This window comes from Dipodomys spectabilis, unplaced genomic scaffold (assembly GCF_019054845.1).
Source record: "Dipodomys spectabilis isolate Male_0828 unplaced genomic scaffold, ASM1905484v1 ptg000003l, whole genome shotgun sequence".
In the NCBI taxonomy this organism is placed as follows: Eukaryota; Metazoa; Chordata; class Mammalia; order Rodentia; family Heteromyidae; genus Dipodomys; species Dipodomys spectabilis.
This window is the reverse complement of record NW_024870680.1, coordinates 6,136,442-6,164,176: the sequence shown is the minus strand read 5'-3', so window position 1 is coordinate 6,164,176 and position 27,735 is coordinate 6,136,442. Positions and strand designations below refer to the sequence as shown.

The 27,735-nt window shown below is 38.2% G+C and overlaps 1 protein-coding gene across 11 annotated transcripts in view; it reads right to left on the bottom strand.

Annotated features, from left to right (window-relative positions):
• The window catches only part of Dlg2 (discs large MAGUK scaffold protein 2), a 2,085,086-nt gene that overhangs the window by 393,630 nt on the left and 1,663,721 nt on the right, over window positions 1-27,735 (bottom strand). For all 11 annotated transcript variants that reach the window (XM_042686455.1, XM_042686483.1, XM_042686517.1 and 8 more), the window contains one exon: window positions 18,757-18,825. In XM_042686455.1, coding sequence (XP_042542389.1) covers window positions 18,757-18,825 — 69 coding nt within the window. The remainder of the gene's footprint in view (window positions 1-18,756; window positions 18,826-27,735) is intronic.

The following is a 27,735-nucleotide window of genomic DNA, read 5'->3' as shown; positions in this document are numbered from 1 at the left end:
AGGCTTACAGGTGTGAACCACTAGCACCCAGCTTTAACTTATTATCATTAAGTAGTTGTACAAAGTGGTTTTAATTCAACATGTTGATTTATGTTTCTTGACCAATTTCACCTCTTTTATTTAAATATTTTACATAAAGTATTATATATATTAAATATTATATTAAAGTTCCCCTCAGATAGCCTGCGGTTCCTTCTTTAGCCCTCAGTTTAAATGGTTCTTTCCGCTTTCCATCCATTTAGTCCCTTTTGTCATATTCTTCTTTATGTCTCCTCTGCATTTCTCATCTTGGATTAAATTACTTGACTAACATGTTAGCTTATAAACACCTCACACTAGCACGTAGTCTCTGTGAGAACAACCCCCTTGTGTCCTGAGCACTGGCATAATGCCTAACACGCACTAGCTCATTAATATTTGGTGAATAAATTAAGTGAGTAGCCTTGCATTTTCCTTTTTTTCCCTGGATTGAATTTAAGGCTTCACCTTTACTAGGCAAGCACATGCTACCAATAGAGCCACATTCTAATCCTATCTTTTCCATTAGAGTATTGCAGATTCATTAATCCATATCTCTAGATCAGATCAGGATCCTCTACTCCAAATATCCATTTAACCATTCCAGAATGGAATCAATATCTTTTCTAGAATCTGTTTTTATCCTTTTATTTTTATCTTGTCTCCCAGTCTTAGAAATTAGGAACTTCTACATTTTGCCTCTTTACTGTTTGCCTAGTACTTCTAATTATCCAACAATTGTAGTCAAGGTTTTCTCAGAAGTGCCTCCCAAATCATCCTAGTACTGATTGCTCTTACTTCAGAGCTATGGCACCTCATAGATGCCCTTGCTAGGGATCCCTAACTAGATCTTCACCCTTGCCTTCACACTGACATAGAGCTGGCAAAGACATTTTCTTAAAAATTAAATACCACTATAGACCCATTTCTTTGATGAACATTGATGCAAAACTTCTCAACAAAATTTTGGCCAATCTACTTCAACAATTCATCCAAAAAATCATACACCACGATCAAACAGGATTCATTTCAGGGATGCAATGCTGGTTCAATGTATGCAAATCAGTTAATATAATTCATCACATCAACAAGAGCAAGGATAAGAACAACATGGTTATCTCAATAGATGCAGAAAAAGCATTCGACAAGATCCAACACCCCTTTATGATGAAGGTTCTGGAAAAATTAGAAATCCAGGGAACATTCCTCAATACAATAAAGGTTGTATATGACAAACCTACAGCCAGCATTATACTTAATGGTGAAAAACTAAAGCCATTTCCTCTTAACTCAGGAATGAGACAAGGATGTCCACTCTCTCCACTTCTCTTCAATTTAGTATTAGAATGCATAGCTACAGCAATAAGACAAGATACAAACATAAAAGGGATCCATATAGGGAAAGATGAAATAAAATTCTCCCTCTTTGCAGGTGACATGATCATGTATTTAAAGAATCCCACGGGCTCCACTCCCAAATTACTCAAGTTGATTCAAAACTTTGGCAAAGTAGCAGGGTATAAAATTAACCCTCAAAATTCAATGGCTTTTCTGTATGCCAACAATGAGAAAAGTGTGGCTGAAATTAGGAAAGCAACTCCATTTGTAATAGCCCCACAAAAAATAAAATACTTAGGAATTAACTTAACCAAATAAGTGAAGGAACTCTATGATGAAAACTTTAAAAACCTGAAGAAGGAAATCAAAACAGAGCTTAGAAAGTAGAAAAACCTCCCATGCTCCTGGATTGGAAGGATTAACATCATGAAAATGGCAATACTTCCCAAGGCTATCTATAAATTCAATGCGATGCCTATCAATATTCCAATCTCATTCTTCAAGGAAATAGAAGAGGCAATCCAAAAATTCATATGGAACAATAAAAGACCCTGAGTAGCAAAAACAATCCTTAACAGAAAGAACACTGCTGGAGGAATATCAATACCAAATTTCAAACTCTACTACAAAGCCATAGTAATCAAAACAGCTTGGTACTGGCATAAGAACAGACCTCAGAACCAATGGAATAGAATTGAAAACCCAGAAATGAACCTACAAGCCTATAGCTATCTAATCTTCGATAAGGGAACTAAAAGAATGGAAGAAAGACAGCCTCCTCAGTAAATGGTGCTGGCAAAATTGGTTAATCACTTGTAGAAAACTAAAGCTAGATCCTTATATATCACGCTGCACCAGAATCAACTCCAAATGGATCAAAGACCTCGGAGTCAAAGCAGACACTCTGAAAACATTACAGGATGGAATAGGAGAAACCCTAGGTCTCCTTGGCCCAGGCTGAAATTTTCTTAATAGAGACCCAGAAACACAAATCAAAGAAAGTTTGGACAAATGGAATTGTCTGAAATTGCAGAGCTTCTGCATGGCAAAGGACATAGATAGCAAGATCAATAGAAAGCCCATGGATGGGAGAAGATCTTCACTAGCCATACAACAGACAAGGGTCTCATATCTAAAATATACCTGGAACTCAAAAAATTAAACTCCCCTACAACAAATCCTCAAAGAAACAACTGCCCAATAAGTAAGTGGGCTAAAGACTTAAAGAGAAACTTCTCTGAAGAGGAAAGAAGGATGGCCAATAGACACATGAAGAAATGCTCAACCTCTCCAGCTATAAAAGAAATGCAAATCAAAACAACATTGAGATACCACCCCACCCCAGTTAGAATGGGTAGAATCAAGAACTCTAATAACAACAGATGCTGGAGGGGATGTGGCCAAAAGTGAACCCTATTGCATTGTTGGTGGGAGTGTAAACTTGTTCAACCACTTTGGAAAGCAGTATGGAGGTTCCTCAAAAGACTCCACATAGAGCTCCCCTATGAGCCAGCAATCTCACTTTTGGGCATTTACTTAAATGATCACAACCAAGACCATACTAAAGCTACCAGCACAACTATGTTTATTGCAGCATTATTTACCATAGCTAAGATATGAACCAACCCAGATGCCTCTCAGTAGAGGAATGGATCAAGAAAATGTGGTATATATGCACAATGGAATTCTATGCCTCCATCAGAAAGAATGACATTGCCCCATTTGTTAGGAAATGGAAAGACTTGGAAAAAATTATATTAAGCGAAGTAAGCCAGGCCCAAAGAAATATAGGTCCCATGGTTTCCCTTATTTGCAATAACTAGTATATGTCTGAGATAAACAGAAACTCTCAGACAAGTTGATGTTAGGCACAATGAACCCCAAGATAAGTATTCAAATGTTTTTTTTCTTTCTTGTGATTGTTTCCAACATATTTATAAGATGTTTTCTTTGTTGTTTTGTATGTTCTTCCCCCAAGGTATAACCCCTGCTTTCAGTGTATTTGATGTTGGTATAATTTGTTGGGGGGAAGGGGAAAAACAAACTGTGTAAATAGGGTTACCAGTGGGCCCATTGTAACAATAAGATGTACAAGACATTATGTGGTAAAACGAACTTTACATCTTTGGTGGGGTGGAGGATGGGGGGTAGTGGTGGTAGGAGGATATGAGGGTGGGGGAGTGGAGAGGAGAAGGGATGGGAAGGGGAAACAAAGGAGGAGGCAACAATGCTTGATAAGAAATGTACTCACTACCTTGCCCATGTAATTATAACCCCTCTGTATGGTATTTTCACAATAATAAAAAAATTAAATACCATTAATTCATTCCCCTTCTCTAAAGCTCAACACAATATCAACCAAAATCCTACAAGGTATTTTTATGAATATTCATAACTGATTTTAAAATTGGTATTAATTTAAATTTATAATTTATACTTAACTATTATATTTTATGAATATGGCTAAAAGATCATCTTTTCAATAAGTGATGCTCAAACAACTGGACACTCACTAACAATGAGGGATCCTTCACAAAAATTAACATATATCACAGACCTCAGTACAAAATGCAATCCATGTACAGAAATACATGCATAGTATGAATGCCTCACTCATATGAGGCATTTAAAAGGTTGAATTCATGAAAGTTGAGAGATTAGTTGTTCCAGAAGTTGTGTTGGCTGGGACAGGGAAGGGATGGGGAAATGAGCACTAAGTTACAGTTAGACAAGAGTAAAAAAGTAAAAAGTTCTGGTGTGCTACTGCATAATAGGGTCACTGTAGATAGCAATTATATACTGTCCATTTCAAAGAGGTAACAAAAGATTTGAAAATTTTTTACCATAAAAATGCCAAAGGTGTACCTTTACTTTGACTTAAACATTTTTTTTTTTTAAATTTTTTTAAATTTTATTTGAGAACATACTGTACAGAGGGGTTACAATTACATGGGCAGGATAATGCATACATTTCTTACCAAGCATTGCAGCCTCCTCCTTTGTTTACCCTTCACCTCCCTTCCCAGCCTCCCCCCTCCCTCCCACCCAATCATACCCCCCCCCCCCCCCCCACCGACATTGTAAAGCTGGTTTTGACATGACATTTTGTACTTCTCATTGTTGCAACAGGTCCACCTGAATCCTTAAACGACTTGTTTGTCCCCATCTCCTCCACATGTTATACTAACATCAAATATAGTGAAAGCGGGGGTTACACTGTGGGGGAGGGACATGCAAAGCAACAAAGAAATAATCTTATAAATGCGTTAGAAATACATGCATGAAAGAAACAAAAACATTAAAATACATATTAAAGGGTTCATTTTCCTAACATCACATTATCTGACTTTTTCCGCTTGACTCATACCTATACTAGATATTGCAAATAAGGGAAACCATGGGACCTATGTTTCTTTGGGCCTGGCTTACTTCACTTAATATAATTTTTTCCAAGCCTTTCCATTTCCTAACAAATGGGGCAATGTCATTCTTTCTGATGGAGGCATAGAATTCCATTGTGTATATATACCACATCTTCTTGATCCATTCATCTACTGAGGGGCATCTGGGTTGGTTCCATGTCTTAGCTATGGTAAATAATGCTGCAATAAACATAGTTGTGCAGGTAGCTTTAGTGTGGCCTTGTTTGTGATCATTTGGGTAAATGCCCAAAAGTGGGATTGCTGGGTCATTGGGGAGCTCTATGTGGAGTCTTTTGAGGAACCTCCATACTGCTTTCCAAAGTGGTTGAACAAGTTTACATTCCCACCAACAATGAAGTAAGGTTACTTTGACTTAAACATTATATGATGTATACAAGTGTCAAAACTTTGACTCTGGACACTGAGCCAGCCCTGACAGGCAAGTCCTCTAGACTTTTTACTCCAATTAACCAGCAAGAAGCCAGAAGTAGAGGTGTGGCTCAAATGATAGAGGACTAGCCTTAGGTAACATAAAAAAGCAATAGTACAGTCCTGAGTTCAGACTTAGTACCAGCACAAAACAACAAAACAAAACAAAAGCAAAATAACTTTACACGAGGACCTATATACTTTTATGATTTTATGTTATCATTTCAATGTAAATATAAAACAAAAGAACGCAACTCCACTAAGAATGGGTAAAGGACTTGACTAGACAGTTCAGGGAAAAAGAATACAGATGACAAGCATATGGAAAGATGCTAAACTTCCTATGTCATCTCCGAATTAAGTGAAATACTGCTGTACAGCTGTTAGAATCCCCAAAATTCAGTGCACTGACAACATTAAATACAGGCAAGGAGTTGAAGTAACAATTATTCGCACTGCTACTGGGACTGCCAATTGGGACAAGAGTTTGCTGATTTCTGACGTAGCTAAATATATTCTAGAATATATCCCCTAGGTCTAACCCAAATGGTTTCAAACAACAACATCAAGAACCCCTTTGCCTGGGTGGTTACAAGAATTCAGTTCATAATGACCCAAACCTGTCAACCACTAACATGTTCTATGGCAGGTAAATGAATGAATGAGAGAACAACCAGACAATGGAATGTTATTCAGCACTAAACACAGAGGAGCTACCAAAAGTCACAGTAAAAATGACCAGGAGTTCTCAAGGTTGATGAAGAGGAAAGGCTGGAGAGGCAGAGTACAGAAGACTTTTAGGGTGATGAAAGAGCTGTTATTCCCTGATCTCCTTGGAGTACTTGTTCCAGGAACCTTCATGGATCACCCAAATCCACGGGTACTCTAATTTTTCATAGAAAAGTATTCATATTTGCATTTGACCTCTGTAAGTCCTCTATACTCCAAATCATCTCGAGATGATTTGTACAATCCAATATAAGGTAAATAGTTCTTACACTGTTTGCTTAGGAAATAATGACAAGATGTTATGTTGAAAAATGAACTTTACAACTTTGGGGGGGGGGATGATGGGAAGGGATAGGAAGGGGGAAACAAAGGAGGAGGCAAAATGCTTGATAAGAAATCGTTTAAATAGGGATACAGGTGGACCCATTGCAACAATGAGATGTACAAGTCGTTATGTTGAAAAATGAACTTTACAACTTTGGTGCGGGGGGTGGGGGGGATAGCAGGTAGGATTGGGTGGGGGGGGGCGAGGGGAGGATGGGAAGGGATGGGAAGGGGAAACAAAGGAGGAGGCTACAATGCTTGATAAAAAATTGTACTCATTATCTTGCCCATGTAATTGTAACCCCTCTGTACAGTATTTTCACAATTAAAAAAAAAAAAGAAATGCACTCATTATCTTGCCCATGTAATTGTAACTCCTCTGTATGGTATTTTCATGATAATAATAAAAAAGGAAATAATGACAAGAAAATAAAGTTGGTACAGATCTAGTCAGTAAAAACTCTCTTTTTAATCTGGGCCTTGCTGGATCTATGGATGCTAAACCTGTAGGTAGAGAATGTTGCTGTACTTCATACACCTGTGTAAATCTACAAAAAGCACAACACTGGAAGTAAGCACTACTGTTAATTTTGGACTCTGACTGATAGCTATACATTTTAACAAACACACCACTTTAGTGGGGAATGATGGGAATAACTGAGACCATGAACATGTGGGCAAAGGTTTTATATGAGAATTGTACTTCCTGCTCATTTTTCCTGTCAACCCCAGATTGCTCTGAAAAAGAAAGTTTATTAAACAGAAGGGTTTAACAAATATAAGTTCCCATTTCTCTACTTCTGTATTTTTAATACAGAAAAAATATGGCCCAAAGCACAGGCTACATACATGAGTCTGGAATGATGATCTGAAAGATATCAACAGCTCAGCACCAATGAGCTGATTCTGAGAACTAGTTTTGATAAAAAAGGAAGATGGCAGCACTGGAAACCAGAATCAAAGGAAGGTTAGTTCAAGGATGGGGACATCTAGTCTGGCAGGAATGGAGACGGGGTACCAAAAAGATCCCAGTTTCGTAAGTGTGAGTTCTTACATTTATAAGGTCAACTTAAGGCTCTTCTCAATCCCTACATGCTGCTGAAGGTGACATGGAAGGAACCATTGCTGTCACACAAGTGCTGGCTTTATAGATATATTGCAGGTCACACACTGGTGGAGTGCTTTCTAGAATTTAAAAACTCTCTCTACCATGTTACCTTTACAATCCCTTGTTTTGACACTATCATCCCTTCTCCAGGCAAAATAAGCCATAATTTAAAAAAAAAAAACACCAAAAAAAAGATCTAAGAGACCTTCTCCTTCTTAAGAATGTGATTTTGTTCCTCCCTCCCTTTTCTCCTCCCTCTCTCCTTCAATCCATCCCTCTCTCTTTGCCTTTTCTTTGGCAGTGTTGGGAATTGGACTCAGGGCCTTGTGCTCACTTGGAAAATGCTCTACCACTGGAACTATACTCCAACTTCTTTTTTTAATTTTTGTTTTTCAGGTACAGTTTCCTGCTTTTGACTGGGCTGCCTTTGGATTGTGATTTTCTATATCTACCTCCTGAGTAGCAAGGATTACAGGTTTGCACTAGCATGCTCAGTTTGGTTTTGAGACAGGGTTTGGTAACTTTTGCCCTTCTTGGCCTTGAGCTTTGATGGTCTTTTATTTCTGACTTGTGAGTAGCTGGGATTGCAGGCATGTAGCATCATACCTGCCCTGGTCATATATTTCTTGAAAGGCCAGTTTACCTTATGTGAATCTTATCTGGTAGATAAGATTAGATAAGCTATGAACAATCAAAAAGAAAAAAAAGAACAACTAGAGAAATGCTTACTTTCATTCTCTATTGGAAAGAAAAGGCCCTGGGAAGAAATCAAGAGTTCTGAATTCTGGTGTGAATTGTGGCCTTGGAAATTCACAAGTCTATCTCTGACTGGAAACTAGATGGTTAGATGTCATTGTATAAACTACTCAGCAGTACTATTTGGCATGTTAATCCTCTTTCCCAAACAGGGGATGGTCCCCAAATAAATTAAAAGTAGGACTGCATTACAAATCAGGCCTCCACAGTGACATATGTTTTGCTGACATTCAAAACCAGCTTATGATAGTGATGTTCTTTTCTGCATAACCCACATGCACTTGTGAAACCTTTGATAGAAGTGCTTTTCTTCTATGTCAAATGCAAATACTGTTGATATAGCTTTTGTTGTGTTTGGGGGTCCAAATCATTTGCTGTCAGATAAATACCTGGGGGTTAGTCTGTATCTATATCTTGATATCAATATCATCTGTATTTATGTCATCTATATAATCTAAATCTACACAAAATGATATGGCACCATTTATAAATCAGTACACTTAGCCTGCCAAAATATTTCTTGAACTCTATACTTAGAATTAAAAATGTCCAATTCTTCACACCAGCTCATGTGAGCATGGAACTTCCTTGTTTGAAGAGAGCTCTGTAACTCCTCAGCATCAGTAGTTACTTGATTAAAAACAATCACTGGGATTATATTTAAACAGTGCTATTAGTGTCTCCTAAGTCATCTGCTTGTTCTTTACTTTGAACTTGCATAGACAAAATCACAGTACATCAATACATTATTCGACATTCTGTCACCTGCACTAGACTTTGAGCCCCTCAAGAACAGGAATTAGGCTTTTTTTTCTTCTTGATTGTCTCAAACACCTCACCAGAATGTTTTACATATATTACACATTCAATAACTGCTAAATTGAATGAACAAACACAAGGCTAATCAACAAAATCATTGACTGATTGGATAGATAGATGAGTGATCTTGTCTGATACACAATTATTGCCTAGTGTGATTCTCAGTGTAAGAAGCAGGAGCTTTTACTGAATGTGATCTATCAATCCATAAAATTTACTGACTGATATCCTAGAAGCATATTTCAGTGGTATAAACATTTGCCAGGACTGAAAATCAACAGAGAAATTAAATAAAGGATAGAGGTCTCTGGCTTCTTTTCTGGCAGTAGAGAGGCATCTGGCCGGTGGCATGGAATATGGACGTGCTCTTTCTTTAAACTCTCTTATAATTGGCGAGGAGAAGGAAGTAAACAGAAATCCTAATGGAATTTCAGAGTCTCTGAAGAATTCATGATATATGCAGAGAAGAACACCAAATTTAGTTTGGATGTATAAAGATGGATGTCTCAAGATGAGTAATCTAATGAAGGCTGACAACTGATAGCCAAAGCAATAAAGACTCTTCATTCCCTGTTCTCCCCAGCCATGCCTATGCTCAGGTCACAGTCAAGCAAGGTAAAAACACAATCCAGACTATTCTATATATGTGGTTATATCCAAGGTCAAAAGCAATGTTCAGTAAATACAAATTAGATGAAACTGAGGTTGTTTCTACTCATGTGATGGAGGAGCAACCAGAAAGATCCTCTTACATGACTTTTGTCTAGATTTGTTTTCATGAAGGATTAAAAACAGGATGGGGAAGGGCTTTTTTTCAGTCAGACTAAAATATGTAGTTGGGGTATCTATGACATTTCTGTTCTGTGGGAGCAGTTCAGGGCTAGGTTACAGTCAGACTTGTGACCTCGGGGGAAGCCACTTGCTCTTCATCCCATCTGTAATCAGGATAGACAATTCTTCTCTGGCCCTTTGCCATGCTGTTATTGGTATCAATTAGAATGATCTCCATGAGACACCTTTGTAAATTGTAATGGTCAGTACAGACACAAGCCTAATGCCTTCTGGATGAGCAGGAAAAGAAGAGACAGAAGAAAAAGAAAAAAAAATAACAAAGAATAAAAGTAAAAGGAAAGATGAAAAAAGGTTATCAAGAGGAGGGAGGGGATAGTGAACAAAAACAGGAGAGAAAGAAGGAAAGAAGTTGGTAAAGAAGGGCAGGAAGTAAGCAGAGGAAGTAGCAAGAAGTAAGTAGCAGGGAGAAAGCAGGAAGAAGCAGGAAGTCAGCAGGAAGAAGCAGGAAGTCAGCAGGAAGTAGCAGAGGGCAAAGAAGGATCTCAAAGTTTGGATTCATGAGCAGCCAAAATGTATCAAACCAACAGCCAGTGGAACCACAGAATTGATTAAAGGTGGGACTTAGAAAAAAAATAACCTCTTTTTTGCAGAGGCTATACAATTCTGCAAAACAAATGGAAGTTTCCATCAGAAGGAAACCAGAGAGGAGCCAGAATAGCCAGAGTGCCAACCATGAGTCAGCCTCCTTATTATGGAAAGAGCTCCTGGATTCATGTTGTTTTAGTCAATGCTCAGTTCAGTCATATGCTCAGACAGATTCATAATCATTGCTTTGCAGCAGTTAATGACGGTCTGCTTTTCTTTGCCAGTGAATGCCTAAATAACCATTCAGATAAGAGACGCTGAAGTCTCCTCATGAAGTTAGATCCTTTATAGAGGCACGTAGAGCATCATAGGCCCTTGAGCTTGGTGCGTTCATGGATTTACATTTGTTTGTGTGATTGTTTTATGAAGGCCTCCTTCTCCCTCCTACACTGAGGGCACAGCCAGTATTTGCTTTGTTCAGTATTCTTTTCCGATCTGAATATATTGATTGGCAGTATTCTATTCCTAACTGAATGTATTGATTGTCAGCATCATAAACAAAAATAAGTCAGTGAGGGCAGCCTTAATACTAGAAAAAGACTATGATAAGGGACAGGATCCAAAGAGGGGTATGTTTCCAACATAGAGAGGAGGCTGACGCTGGAAGTGCTGATAAATCTTTCTGACAGTTTGGGGAACTGGAATAATGGTTTCTGTGTTTACTTTCGCTAGCCTGGTAAACTTCAAACTGGCTGCTTTTTGTGTTCCTCCTGACTAAGCACATAAGGGAGCTAGATCCTCAGTGCTGCTGGTGTCCAGGTCACGAGTGACCACATCAATAATTCTGACTATTGATGAAGAGGTTCAATTTGCTAGTTAAATAGTCTACACTACACTATTTGGGGCATGTTTAATTATATACTAATGAAGAGAGGGTTTATTCACAATTTACTTGGAAGCTTTTATTAAACCAATTTCTTAAACAATAAACACGCTTCCTGGGGAGATGTGCAAGGTGATAAGAAGTAATCATATCACGGTTGAATGATGAACTGAAGAGAAGAGCAATTGATTAACAAACAAAACCAAAAACAAAACATGTCTCAAGCTCAATTCCCTAGTGGGTTCTGGGACATAGCTCCAAGGTAAATTCCAACTGAGAAGCTCCAAGGAGCCCTTTGTGCAGGATACCAATAAACAGACAGCTCAGTAGCTCATAGTAACTGGGATTCTGACCTACTCTTTCTGGTTTCCTTGCAGGCCTGCTGAATACACCTGAAGGCAGTGCCATGACCCCATGACATTCTTCTACCTCTCAAACTCAGTGTGTTTCAAGCTGAGTGAAATTACCTAGCAGTTGGCTCTACTTTTATTAGCATTCTTTTGTGAAAATGAATAGTAGACTATGACAGTAACTTTAAAAAAAACCCTCAAATTCAGAAATCATATTGAGCCCTATATTGTATTAAAATGACCTTTTAGGCCTCGAGAGTTGGCAATTTGTAAGCAAAGTTATGTGTTTAGTTATTACAAAACACAAAGATTTATTTATCCGGACACAGTGGTTAATTCAACAGTAGATGGCGTTAGAAATCCAGGCCTTGTTTGAGAGAGAATTAGATCTCCTGTATGGAGGGCCTTAAAAGATTCCCTTGTTATCTGCATCCTCAGCAATTTTTTTCAATAGCAATACATTTCTGGCATTCTTTAAAGTTTGCTGTGATGACACCTTTTATATTTTCAGATGTTCCCGTGTGCAGAAGAAGGACTATAAGGCCTAAGGAAACACGTTTTATGAATGAAGGAAATGGAAGAAAAAGCAGTAGAAGGCCAATAGAAATGGGGCTCAAGAATACTTGGTGACAGCTCACCAGGATCAGAGAAACAGCAGGGCAGGATGAGAGAACTGAGAAGGAAAAGCACCATGGTAAATTGCCAAAAAAAAACAATGGCTCCAAGGTTATTGACTAATTCCTAATAAATTGGCTGAGGCTTCAACTCTGAGGTTCACCTTTCCCCAGGGATGGAAGGAGAGAAGGTAAAAGCTCCTAGAATCTTCCCAGACAAGGATCCTAAGGTGATCTGGGAGCAGCAGTAAGACTAACCCTCTCTCTAAGGGCAGGTTTGTCATTATTGGGTTGTAAATCATAGGCAGAAAAAATGTTTTTAGGAATAATAAGTTTGATATCTTTGCAACATTTCTAAGAATGAGCTACCTGCTCATGCCCTTAATTTTCTTATACTTTCCTTCAAATCGTCAGTGACAGAGAGGGAAAACAAAGAAGGCGATGACAACTATACATAGTTTTATACATTCTGAAAATACACGAAATTCCTCTCCCTGTAACCCGGTTTGTCTTCCTGTTTGGACGGAGTCACTGAAATTTCCATGGCAAAGTCACCAGCTTTTGACTAGCAACCTCAGCCACTAACAACCTGAATAAACCTTCCTGCCCAGGGGTTCCTTTAAAGTTTAGGCTTCATTTTTAGGAACATCTAAAGGATGTTCCAGAAGCCAAGACCTTATCTTTAAAAATGTTAAATTGGGGCTGGGAAGGTGGCTCAGTGGTAGAGTGCTTGTCTTGCATGCATGAGGCCCTGGGTTTGGTTCCTGAGCACCACATAAGCAGAAAAAGTCGGAAGTGGTGCTGTAGCTCAAGTGGTAGAGCGCTTGCCTTAAGCTGAGGAGCTGAGGGACAGACCCAGGCCCAGAGTTCAGGCCTCATGACAAAAAAAGAAGTTAAATTGTTGGAAGACATTGCTTTCCTCAGCCTCACTGCTTTTTTGTAGTAATTGAGCCCTCCTAGCAATCTCCCAGGAAGTCAGGACAGTCTGGGGGCTAGGTTTCTGATTCTCAGGCCATTTTCTACAGTGATAGGATATTTTGAAACCAAATTCCTGGGTACATGTACTATGAAGACTGAGTCTTTTTGGTCAGTATTATTCTGAGAAATCCAGTAGATTTCTGAGAAGAAATAAGTCATCCAAGCTCCCGATCTCAGAGTGTTTCTTGGAAGGGATGTGGGCCCTCATTGTCTTCTAATCCCTCATAATGTCGAAAGTCTAGGGCACAAGGAAGGTGTCTCTTGACTCAAACAGTGACACATGGCTGTTCATGTGGAATTGCGTCTGTCCTTCCAAGAATCTAGAAGAGTGATACCATATCAGCCCAGTGAACTGAATGGGCGAGTTCTTTTTCCACGAACCTGTTTATTGACAGGACTATGCTTTGGGTCTCTTTTGGGTCCAGAGAGACTAATGGATTTGGCAGAGATATTTGATTAGGGCCCATTTGACATCTTCTCTGAAGGTAGCCATCTAGTTTCCTGTTAAGTGCATCTCCCAGGGCAGCAGCTGTGTTGCTGTTATGAAAACATTGCTTACTAGAAAATTCTTCCTCTAAGCCTATCTCTAAAATGACCCTCTGAGACAACAGGAAGTAAAAAACTCTTCACTGGACAAAAAAGGGATTGTTGTGTAGCTGAAGATGCTCCTTAATCTTAGCAGATGTTTAGCACATGATTTTCTTCTATTCTTTCCTTTTGAAGCCTCTGCCTTTCTCCAAACACATTCTTATTAGTGACACCTCTCTTCACAGTCTTACCTGGCTTTGTAAAGCGTTCCAGTTCTGATTCTAGTGGTATAAGAAAATGCTTATATAGAGTGTTTCTTTACATTCTATTTTGTTTACCTGTTTCTTTAACCTAATTTTCCTGTTTCGTTCTTAAATTTAATATTATTGTTAAGGTGAGGTACAGAGGAGTTACACTTACATTTGTAAGGGAGTAAGTACATTTCTTGTCGAATATTGTTTCCCCCTCCCTCATTCTCCCACTTTCCTTCCCTTCCCTGCAGCGTCCATCATTCCCCTTCACCCCCACCCCACCCCAGCTAAGTAATTTTCCTATTGAAATGAGTGTTCTCATTTTGTCTCTATCATTCTGTAGGTTTTGCTAAAGTGTTTGGGACCATGTGGTGGCTCTCTGGTTATATTTAAGAATGAAGTAGTAGAAAAGCTGGCTGGCAAGGCACAAGCATGTAAAGTGTATAAGCATAAGGCCTTTTTTTTTTTTTGCCAGTACTGGAGCTTGAACTCACGCCTAGGCATTGAGCCTCAGCATTTTCACTCAAGGCTGACTCCAGTTGAGCCACACCTCTCCTTCTGGCTTTTTGGTGGTTATTTGAAGAGTCTCACAGAATTCCCTGGCTGTGCTGTCTTTAAGCCATGATTCTCAATCTCAGCCTCCTGAGGAGCTAGGCTAACAGTAGTGAGCCACCAGCATCTGGCTGAAAAGTTTCTTAAAGGGTTCAGATTCACTGAGAAAACTGGAAACTTTCCTCTGAGTGGCACATGGTAAAAGGCTCTGCAGCGGAGGTCAATACTCAATTTAACTCAGCTGTGTTTTCTAGAAGAATATGCACAGTTCTTTAGAGATCCTTTTAGGTAAGTACTCTGTATGGAGGGTTGTGTGTGTATGTGCTGAGTGGGACTCCCTATTCTTATTCTCCGAATTGTATTCAGTCTAATCTTTTGTCATGATATTCAGAAGTCTCTGAACTTCTTGGGTCCTGCCAGGTAGATCTAATCTTCTCTGAGTTGTCTGTCCCTTCATGCTGGCTGTGGTGACAGCCGCAGGACAGCACCTATAGGAGATGCCATTCACACAGAGTACAGCTGTCTCCATATCGCTGTTTTTTGTGTACCATTCTGAGCAGCAATAGGAGACTTAGCTCTGTTATCCCATTTAACCAGTGCAGCCACACTGTTCCTTAGGTACTTAGAAGTTACCTTGTTTATCAGATCAACAAGAGCGTCACAACACTGGTGTCTTTATTTAATTAATAACGGCCCCAAAGCACTCAATAGTGATGCTAGCTCTTTTGAATATTCCCAAGAAAAGCCAAAAAGTGCTTCCTTTCATTATAAAGGTAAAACTTCAGCCAGGCACAGGTGGCTCATGCCTATAGTCCTAGCTACTCAAGAAGCTGAAATTTGAGTATTGTGGTTCGAAGCTAGCCTAGAGGGGAAAGTTCTTGAGACTCTTATCTCCAATTAGCCACCCAAAAAGCCAGAAGTAGAGCTGTGGCTCAACTGATAGAGCACTAGCCTTGAGCAAAAGATGCTCAGGGATAGTGCCTAGGCCCAGAGTTCAAGCTCTAGGACTGGCAAAAAAAAAAAAAAAAAAGGTAAAACTTCAAAACTTAATAAGAAAAGTAAAAAGTATGTTTAAGTTGCCATCAGGAGTGGAGAACTTTGATCCCAGGCTGTATACAGTCCACATCATCACAATGGGATGGACATGTATGCTTCTCAGGGATGTCTTGTTAGCTGTAGCTGCCAGCTGCCTGCATTGATTATTTTATCTGGCCCATGAATGATTCTTTAAAATCCCAATGGCCCTTGGCAGGAAAAGGGTTCTGTACCCCAGAACGAATCTTCCATCCTTGCAGTGTAAAGAAAGAAACACATTATGCTGGTTTTGCTGTTGTTATCTTAGGCTGTAAAAGCTGTGGCCACTGTGTATGATAAATGTTCAGTTAAGATGGGAAAAGCAGCCATTACTGGGCTCAGAACTGTCTGCAATTTCAGGTTTCCACTGGGGTTTTGGAATGTAATCCCTACAGATACACGGAAACAACTGTTCTTGTGAAAAGTGCCCATATTCCGTGAAAGATCTAATCCTGGGACTTCTGTGCTCTGCCTCATCCCTCAATGTCTTGTCTGTTTTCTAGGGTGACATTCTGTTCTTGAAATATCTTTCCATTTCCTTTGTCACTATAAGTCACTATAGTGACTTATAAAATTATATTAGCTTCTTCTTTTTTTTTTTTTTGTGCCAGTACTGGGGCTTGAACTCAGGGTCTGGTCCCTCTTCCTTAGATTTTTTTCCCCCCACCTCTCTCATGGTTGATGCTCTACCACCTGAGCCATATCTTCCAGCTTTTGGTGGTTAATTGAAGTTGAGAGTCTCACATACTTTCTTGTTGGGGATGCCTTTGAACCACAGTCCTCAGATCTCAGCCTCCTGAGTAGCTGGGATTGCAGGTGTGAGCCACTGGCACCTGGCCATTAGCTTCCTTTTATGGAGTTTCAGGAGGAAGAGGAGTAGATTCAGGTGAGCGCTGTGCTGGTCAAGTTGAAACTGAAGCAGAGAGCTCACCCAGTTTGTGGGGATATTATTCTACCTTATTTTGTCTAGCATAGTTATAGATGATTCCAATATCAGTTTTAAACAGCAGTGGTTATGGTGGAGGGCTCAGTTAGACAGTTCGGTTGTCACTATGGATCAAATAAATGGGAAATTGGAATTGTCTTCATTTATTTTATGTCAAGTAAATAGAAATGGAGGTGAGAATTATATAACCATATGGCCTTTTAAACGACATCCATTTAAAAAATATCCTACGTAGTTTCTTTTCATAAAAGCATTAGGAAGAAGAATTTTAAAATAATAGAATTTCCAATTTCAGCCAATTGCCTACACTTAGCAGTTTAACACCTTAATGGGAAACCTGCTAAACCTGGTCTATGTAAAGGAAAAAGAACTTTCCCACTGTGTATTCAGTGACAATAATTATGTGCTATATTATCACTTAGACTGATAGCCAGCTGGACACATATAATATGAACCTTCATATTCTGGGATTTATAGAAAATTGCTAAAAATTTCCCTTTTAAGAGTGAGACTTTTGTCCTCAGTGATTTTGTTTTGTATTTAGAAATCTTTAAAATAAACAATGTGTTTTAGAATTAATGTTCAAAGTAGGTCTTCAAATTAATCTGGGTTTAATACTGTTTTTGTGTGTGCTAGTCTTGAACTCAGAGCTTGGGTGCTGTTCCAGAGCTTTGCAGCTCAAGGCTAACACTCTACCACTTCAGCCAAACTCCATTTCTGGCTTTTTGGTGGTTAATTGTAGATAAAAGTCTCATAGACTTCCCTGCTCAGCTGGCTTCTGACTGTAATCCTCAAATCTCAGCTTCCTGAACCCCCAGAAACTGGCTGATTGATTTGCTGATTGATTGACTGATTTATATTATCTTTACATACTATGCTTTTTTCTTTAAAGAATAGTGGACTAAGTGTATATTCAACTTGTGCTTATTGAATGTCTACTATGGATCTCTAATTTTGTAAAAGTTGGTCAATACTGTGTTTCCCTTTGGCAGCTTCATCTCATTAGAGAATTAGAATTTGAGATTATGTTTACAGCAGAGATCATTGAACTCAAGGGAGAATACCAAAACAAAATGCTTATTTACAAGTGCTCCTAAGATTTTGTTAATAAAAAAAAGAAAGGCTTTAAGTAGAAATGTCATTATTTAGCACTGTGAGAGGAAATTTTCATGTTAATGACCAAAATGATTTTCTCTTTCTCTCTTAATTTCTCTCTTTCTTCTTATTTATTTAATTTTTTGCATGTGCCATTCCTGGGACTTGATATTGGGGCCTGGGCACTGTCCTTGAGTTTTTGTGCTCAAAGCTAATGCTTTACCATTTGAACCACAGCTCAACTAAGGGAATTTTGGGGTGGTTAATTAGAGATGAGAGTCACACAGATATTTCTACCTGAGCTGGCTTTGAACCAAGATCCTCAGATCTCAGCCTCCTGAGTAACTTGGATTATAGATGTGAGCTACTGGCTCCTGTCCTATTAAGTGGTTTCTAATATTAGAACTAATCACTGTTTATCATATTTTTTTGCCCTAGGCAATTCTAGGCTTGGATGTGTTTTATAAATTGTATAACCAGTGCTCTCCAGCTCAATAAAGCTTTTCATTCATATTACAGGGTTAGACCTGTCTATTGGAGTCAGATTTCATTTCAAATCCATGCTGTCTCCTACTTTGTAAGTATCCTTAGGAAACATTTTCTAAACCTCTTTTAGAGTCAACAAAGGTATATGTGTCATAGGGCTATTGTTGTACTTGTCTTATGCTAAATATTCATTTCTTCTCTCTTGCCTTGAAAGAATATCCATGAACTTATGATGTTCCGCAGATACCTACCAACAATTCAGCTCTCATCTTGAGAGCTATATTTGAGTCTAGCGATGTATCTCAAAAGAAGTTAAGAGCTCTATCTCTGAAACTGCCCTAACCAGAACCTCCTCCCCCTTTCCTGCCTATTCTCTGTCAAGCACACTTCTTGGATCCTCGATCAATCGTGTATCCTTTCCTCTTGATTTGTATAGTGTTTATGCTGTACTACAAGTGTATGTTCATATATCTCTCATTCACCTTACACAATGGGCCCTCTGAAGGGTAAGATGAAACCTAATTTTCTTGTTAAAGCTGGTGGCTGGTACATAACTTGAGCTTCACAGATAATTGCTGGATGAGTGGGAGGGGGAGAAGGAAGATGAAGAGAAAGGAGGGAGAGAGGGGCAGGACTTTATACTGCATAGTATAATTTAAGAGAAAGCACAGTATCTTACCCTTCGAGGGAGATGGCCCGTTGAAGAGTCACTGAAGGCTGACGGGTTGCAGTGCTGTGTTGGGAATGACTATCAAGAAAGAAGGAAAGAAAGAAAACAAAAATTATTTATTTAATATGCCTTTCGATATTTTACACAGCTCCTGTCAAGAAAAGAGACAATTTTGAAAGAAATAAAGAGATTAATAAAGCTTTAGTGATTAGTAGAATCATTTATAAAAATATATCACTTTATCCCAGATATGGGATTAATGTTCCCCTGTAATTTGATTTCATTGTGCATTACTTTAAGATATGCTTTAAATAATGAGTAGGCATGAAATAGAAACAATCATATTTAGAAAAGATAATCTCTCTCTTTAGGATGAGATAACACATAGCATAAAAAGAAATTCAATTTTTGATGCTTATGTATTTAAGTTGGAGAATATTTTTTCATGATAACAGGATTTTATATGAAATCTAATCTTTTAATTATAGTAGTATTTAGGATACATATTTAGTTCAAATATTACAAATATGAACTGTGTAACTTAAACTTTGAACTTTGTTAAATTAATAATTTGGTTTGATGAACACAAAAATCTTTAAAAAGGGGCCTTCCAGTTCCATGTCAGTTTTAGTATTGAATGTAATTCCTTGTTTTGTTTTGGTTTCATGTAAAAAGGAAAGATTTATTTTGTAGCTAAGAACTGGAAATAAAAATGATAATATCTAACCTTTACTGAATTACGTTGGCTAAGTCGATCTATTAAGTATTTTGAAATATATTTACATATTTTTTTCTAGCAGCTCTGTGAGGTATGTTCTATTTCATAGAGAAGGAAATGCCTTATTTTGTAGAATAGGAAATTGAGGTAGAAATTTAGAGGCTTGCTTAAAGTCACATGGTATATATGAAATGCCATCTTGACTGTCTTGACTCTTCTCTTATTTAATGTTTCTTTAAACATGCAACCACTTGCTATGCAGTTACTCTACCACTTGAGCCATGCTACCACTCCATTTCGATGTTGATTATTTTCCAAGTAAGGTCTCACTTTATGTCCAAGCTAGCCTGGGTGGGGACCCTCTATGTGTGCTTCCACCATCACTGGGATGACAGGAGTGCAACACTGTGCCCAGACATTGTGCTTCTCCTGTAGTTGGGATAATGGGCACATGCTACCTCGCCCAGCCATTGAGTGAGATGGAGTATTGTAAATGTTTATGACTATCCTTGCCTTAAACATTGATCCCTTACCTCCACACTTTAAGTAGCTAGGATTACAGGTTTAAGCCACTTTACCTAGTTTTAACTACTAAGATGTAAACAATTTTCAGATTTCTATAAATTTGCCTTGCAATCTCAGATGGAAAGAGATGGAGAAGAATCTTTTATCTGAGAAGGACTCAAGAATAATCTTATAGTACAGTATACATGAATGCTGTTTTATTTTGTGGTATTAGTATTTTAATTAAAGCAGTTACACATACACGTGGCATGAGAACATGGGTATGTGTATACACAAGTACAAAGGCAAATAGTCATCAAAACACTTTTGAATCATTAGGCAACTTAGCCAAGATCCAGAATTTCTCAGCATCTATTGGAAACACTGACCATGCTATGGTCAGCTATTCTCTGTAGGCTGCAGAGATTGTCCTTGGGTCATTACAAAGACAAGGGATGTCTTTTTGTGACTAGCATCTGGTTGTAACATGGTTGACATTTGTCTAAGGCTAAGGGAACTGAATTTTGAATCATAACTGGAGCCTAGAGAATTATGTTTTGAATCAAGAGCTGTACCCTTTGTTCCATGAAATCTTCACAATGCAAAAACAGCACAGATGCTGGTAATACATGTAATGACTAAGCAGGGAAAAAAGAGGACTGCAATCAGGACTTGGACTGTGAGGCCAGGTGGCCTGAGTTCAGATCTTGACTCAACCATCTCTATCAGTGTAATCTATTTAAATAACTTTAACCTCTGTGAACATTGGTTTCTTGTAGGATCAAGACAGTTAGAAGGCTTTCTTCATAAGGTTCTTATTCAATGGGTACAGGACAACAGCTTTCATATGATAAGAACTATTTGTTAAGTAGATACACTAATATAATTGAGCAGACTGTGTGATTTGAGATGTTTAATATTAAATAAGAATAATGATGTAGGCTCTTTTAGTTAGCCATGTTGTCAATACCAAAACTTGTGTGTTTCTGTACAGAATGTAGCTTTGGTGATGAATATCAAATCACAATATATTTCCTGTGATAAAACATTATAAAATCAATGGAAATAAGAAGTATAACGATCTAATATACAATCCAAGGACTATAGGTAATAAAATACTACATTCATGCTAAATTAGATCTTAGCTTCTCTTGCCCTCAAAACAAAACAAACAAAAGGGTTGTTTTTGGAAATAGTAAACATTAATTTGCTTCATATAGTAATCTTTTTTCTATCTAGTTATGCTTTATAATATGATGCTTTATGCTTTGACATATACAATAAATTTACTTTTAGTAATTTATGGAAAGAAAGAAAGTAAAATAGCTCATCCATATTTTTACTAATTCTTAGAATTTATATAAAACTGATTCTCAAAGCTACTATACGGGGTAGAAAAGAGTATGGTCATTTTTGGCCAAGTATGCACATGTTCAAACTTAGTATGTATGTCACATATGTTTCATATAACTATACAAACACAGACTATATATGCACACATATATATTTCTCTGTGTATTTATAAACGTTTGTTAAAGCTAGTGTGGTGATATATACCTGCAATACCAGCATATTTTCTTACATTTTTCTGGTATATTGTAATTTTATGGTATATTTTCTTTTGTTGATTACTTAATGACTTTTTTGTTTGTTTTTATGTGGTACTGTGGAATTGAACCCAGGGCCTCATACATACTAGACAAGCACTCTATCACTAAGCCATAATCCTAGTCCTACTGTATTTTCTTAATATTATAATTTAAGCATTTTAAAGTCTTCAGAATTATTATCTTGGTATTATACAATGTTGCCTTCTATGAAGACATATGTTTAACCATTCTTTATAACTGGATAATTCAATATTTCTATTATTTTACTATTATAAGCGATGCTACAATGATGTTGTATCAATTACTTTATCCTTATTATACAATTTCCTTTATGTTAGATGTATTTCACTAAGAAGAAACATTTTTTTTGGTGTGTGCTGGTCCTGAAGCTTGAACTTGGGGCTGGTGCTGTTCCTGAGCTGTTTTGCTCAAGGCTAGTGTTCTACTACTTGAGTCACAGCTCCACATCTGGTTTTTGGTGGTTAATTGGAGCTAAGAGTTTCATGTACTTTCCTTCTTAGGCTGGCTGTGATCCTCAGATATCAGCCTCCTGAGTAGCTAGGATCATAGTTGTGAGCCACTGGCACCTGGCTTCATTGATTAGGTTCTTGATATGTGGCTACTTGCTTTTCAGAAGCCCTGCACTATTTTCTTGTATCTAAAAAGTGTGTATATCTATGTTAATTTTACCTTCCTTAGAAACTTTAACATAAATTTTAAATTCTCTTTAAATGGGATAGATGCAAAGTGATCCTTATATTTGCAATGAATATTTCTTTATTCATGAAACCCACCATTTAAAAAACATTTTGAGAGGGGGAAAACAAAGGAGGAGGCAACAATGCTCAATAGAAAATGTACACATTACCTTGCCCATGTAACTGTAATCCCTCTGTACAACATTTTTATAATAAAAAACATACAAAAATATTTTGAGGTACTGGGGATTGAATCCAGGGCTTCACATTTTCTGGGCAAACATTTTATCACTTAAGCCACTCCCCCAACTTTCCTCCTCCTTTTGAGATTAAGTTCCTGCTAACTTTCTCTGAGCTGGCTTTGAACTATCTCTCTTGAGTAGCTGGGATCACAGCTTTGACAGTTTCTTTTTCTTTCTTTCTTTTTGTTGGGGGGCGTCCGGTTGTGGGGCCTGAACTCTGGGCCTGGGCGCTGTCCCTCAGCTCTTCAGCTCAAGGCTAGCGCTCTACCACTTGTGCCACAGTGCCACTTCTGGCTTTTTTTTTTTGCTTATGTGGTGCTGAGGAATCGAACCCAGGGCCTCAGGCATGCAAGGCAAGCGCTCTACCACTGAGCCACCTTCCCAGCCCCTGAGAGTTTCTTTTTATTAGAATATTAAGTGTGCAGAAAAATGGGTGTCATTATGACATTTCATATATGTATATAATATATAATGCACTTTGACTCTTCACCCCTGACCCTCTCCAGTCCTTCTTCTATCTATTCACCTTTTTCCAAACAGGTCCTTGCCTACTTTCATGGAGAACCATTATTTATTCTCTGTGCTTATTCAGTAATTTTAATTCTTAGATGTTGTCTTATCTTTCCTTAACCACTTATCTTCTGCTGGTTTAGAAGGTACCAATAGTTTATTTGGGGTGAAGATCAACGATGCCTACTAACGAAGATTAATGAGCAACTGAAATCCCTGACACCATCTTCATCATTGGCCCAGCCCACACAATGACTACAAAGAAATAATTTCCACTTTACGTACCACTGCCTTACCACTATTATTCTACCCTACAGGATCCCAATAATGTTCTTTTTAGTTTCAGTGACACTTCAGTGCAAATAATCCCATAAAGTGCTCACTTGACTCCTTTTATACTACATATGCAAAGTCAGCCAGTTTCTCAGAACATGGACATTGTAGAACAGACAGATCCTTTCATAACATGTAATTATCCTTTTATACTTGGCAGACAAATAGGATGATGTATACAACTTGTAGACTAAGTAATATTTTGCTATCCACAGATAGCTAAGCCATCCTTGCAGGGAGTACATACTGGTGGGGGTATCAGGAGCTACTTGCCGGTGATAAATGATGTTTTTCAAATCACCAAACATCTCTCTTCAGGATGAGGCATGTTCTCTCTTCTCCATATTATTCACTATATCTAGTATGTTTGAGAGCTATAGAAAAATTCCTTGCCTGGCTTTTTCTACTCCTACGGCAAAGAGGCCAGCCTGTGCCATACCAGCATCTGCAATACCAAGGCAAAAAAGCATAAAAACTTAAAGCTTTCAATACTGGAGAGCTAAGGGCTTGTAGTGAGCTCCACCTTGTAAATCCTTATGTGCAAACTGCCACCTTCTAGACGTAATTCAGCATCCCTACATGTGAAGCAGCCCATGACAGGTCCTGTGCTCCTCTGACATAGCTAATGTAGCTCACTGGGCTGACACCTGAACTCCACTTTATTGCCATCACAGGACCCCAGACTAAGAGTCACCACGACTCACTTTCCTGTTTGCTTCTACTAAGTTACATGTACTTTCAGAGTAGGGTTTTGGGCTTATTATCTGCTCAGTCTTAGCCCAGAGATGGTGCAGAAAAATTACTTCATTGATGTCTTTTTTGTGGATTGAATTCTGCCTACCAGAAAAGCCCCACATCTTTGACAGAAACTAAATTAAGGCTCAGATCTCCTAGCTAGTAGTTAATATGAATGGAACCTAGGTTGGCTCACATCAAAATGCTTGGTCCTGTGATACAATCTATGGGGTCTTACAGAAATGTGAAATCAAAACTTCCATGTTAGCCCCTTTGGTTCACACCTGTGATCCTAGCTACTCAGGAGGCTAAGATCTGAACTTCCATGTTAGCCCCTTTGGTTCACACCTGTGATCCTAGCTACTCAGGAGGCTAAGATCTGAAGTTACAATTCAGCCAGCCTGGGCAGAAGAGTTGGAAGTTATCACACACACACACACACACACACACACACACACACACACACACACACACCCCGAAACAAAACAAAAACTTTCCATATTAGTGGCTTTTCACGATTATATTTGTGGTCATCATTTGATAGAGCAACGTTTCTGTCCTGTCCACATGACCTGAATTAGTAGGGAGCCCTGGACATTTGTAACAGCTGAGTGGCAATGGATGGTGAAGGGCAGAGGGGACATGAAGAAGGCCCAGCATCATAGCACACTACTAGTGCTGGTGATGAATTCTCTGCCAACTGGAAGGAAGAAACTTGTGCCACCAATTCTATTTAGGTAGCTTGGCTGAGGAGCTAAATCAGGTGTCTGTCAAGGTAAGTCTTTCCAAGACATTTGACGATGCAGAGAAACATAGCAGCCCTATCAGCTGTCTAAATCACACTGTCAATGGATAAATGTGAGGCTGAGTTCTAGAAGTTCCCCCCAAAGAAGTCTGATTTTCCAAGCAGTTGCCTAGGGAAATTACACTCAAATGGTGCTGCAGGATGCATTCCTATTGTTTGAGTTAAAGTTTTTTGCACATCAAACTTGAACTTACTCTAACATGGTATTGAATGGTTTGTTAATCCTCTTTGAAGCAAGCAGAGGCATTTATAATGTGTATACAATAATAAGCAGTATTTCCTCTTATATTAAAACTATGATTTTAAATGAGAGCACAAACCATTTTTATGTATGGTATTAATTAGGTAATAATAAAACATTCTGTTGACATATAAGGTCCCATTCATAACTTTAATAATTCCCGAGGTATAGTCAATATTGTTGATTTCTTTACTTACAAAGAACTCATCATCTTTCCTGTCGTGTTTAACTCTTGACCTTTCTCTTGAATATTTATATCATTTCTTGATTTTTAAAATATTTTTCCTCATTTCTGCTTTCCCTCTCAGGAACTCTTTGTTTATGTATTCAGTCACTGTTACTTTTTTCCCCTTCGTACCAGTATTAGGGCTTAAACTCAGGGTCTGGGTGCTTTCACTCAAGGATGACACTCTAGCACTTGAGCCACAGCTCTATATATGACTTGAAGATAAGAGTCTCACAGACTTTCATGCCTAGGCTGACTCTGAACTGTGATCCTCAGATCTCAGGCTCCTGAGTAGCTAGGATTATAGGCATGACCACTTTTTTTTTCTTTTTGTCAGTCATGGGGCCTGGGTGCTGCCCCTCAGCTCTTCAGCTCAAGGCTAGTGCTCTACCACTTGAGCCACAGCACCACTTCTGGCATTTTTTCTGCTTATGTGGTTCTGAGGAGTCGAACCCAGGGTCTCATGCATGCGAGGCAAGCACTCTACCACTTAGCCATTTTCCCAGCCCAGGCATAACCACTTCTGTTGCAATGTAATTCAAATACTTTTACCTTCCGTGAGGAAGCTGAGTATTCTTCCTGCTGATTCTTTGATATTTGCCATGTATTTTGTGAATCATTATTTGTATGTCTGGGTTATATTTAACAGAGGCTAACTGGGTACTTCTCATATGCCAGAGATTGTGTTGCATGCTTGGGATGATTGTTTGATTCTTCAATATTATAGCCTTGAGTAAATATCAGATGATAAAGAGGATACTGAAAGCCCATAAACCACTTGGCCTATATCCATAAGCATAACATTTAAAAATAAATTCCCAGACATATTTGATTGGCAAACCAAGCTTTGTTTGGAAAGGTATGTAAGTGCTTTAAAGTATAAAAATGTGAAGAAGACATTTTGAGGAGCTAGAAGAACATGTCAACATGACAAAGGGTCAGAAGTATGTGGTGTGCTCTGGGAAGTTTGAGTGTCTTGGCTTGCCCAGAGCAGAGTGGAGAAGGGTGAATCCAAGAAGCTGGCAGGACCAGATCATGAGGACCATGAATACCTTGCTAAGAGGTCTAAATCGTATTCTACCAGCAATGGTGTCCTCTTTAAAGCTGGTTAATGGAAGTATGAGGGAATCAAGGTGGTAATACTTATGATTTAGAAAGGCAAACCTGAAAATATTATAAAAGTGGAAGAAATCTACAAGTATCAAATCATCATAGTAGAGAAAACTAATACATGTCTAAACTTGAATAATATGGTATTATTTTAGATTAGGGGTTGGATTTATTTAACTAATTTGGAGGTAAAACATTCAGGAAGGGATAAATAGGAATTTTAGAAAGAATGTAATTTTCTTGAAATAATTATTTTCTAACACAATATTTGTAGGATTTTTAAGTTACTGAGGTTTGTTTTGATTCATGTACACCATAAATAATGATAAAATAGGAGTAATCAGCATACTTATTGCTTTAAACTTTTATCTGTTTGATATTTTGGGGCGCACAGAGTTTTTTTTTTTGGCCAGTCTTGGGGCTTGGACTCAGGGCCTGGGCGTTATCTCTCGGTTCTTCAGCTCAAGGCTACTGCTCTATCACTTGAACCACAGTGTCACTTCTGGCTTTTTCTGCTTATGCAGTGCTGAGGAATCAAACCCAAGGCCTCATGCATGCAAAGCAAGCACTCTACCACTGAGCCACCTTCCCAGCCTTTGGGCAACATTTTTTTACAATAGCCAAATATTAGAACCATCTGAGATGTCCAAACAATAGATGAATAAAGAAGATATGACATGCAGCTTGGATAGGGCTGGACTATCTGGACCTGTGGGCCAATTATTGGACCTGTCAATCCTATTCAACCCCTATACCAATCTACTACTGCTGAAGTCCCAGAGTAATAAAAGGAAAGACTGACAACAACCCTCCCTCAACAATGTTTTTTCCAAAATAATGTAGGTAGAGGAGGGAAATAAGGAGAGAGGGGAAAGGAGAAAAACAAAACAAAACAATGTTCACCTAAAGAATGAAGGGAGGAGAGGTTTGGCCGAAGTAAGAATTTCACAGGCAGTAATGATTAGCAAAAAAGAAACAAATAAAAACATATTTTACTGTTTTTCAGATCTGAACAATGTTAATTTTTAGCACTAAAATGTGTTTGTGTTTGAGACATTTGTTTTTCATACATTTTGTTTCTTGAAAATATCTATAAATAAATTCTTAATTTCTAAAAAATATGACATGCATATATGTACATGTAAATACATCCACCCACATATAAATGCAGTATGCATATGTGTGTATATATGTATAGATATGTACTTATATGTATAAATATAAGTGTATATATAGCTACACACTATAGGATATCA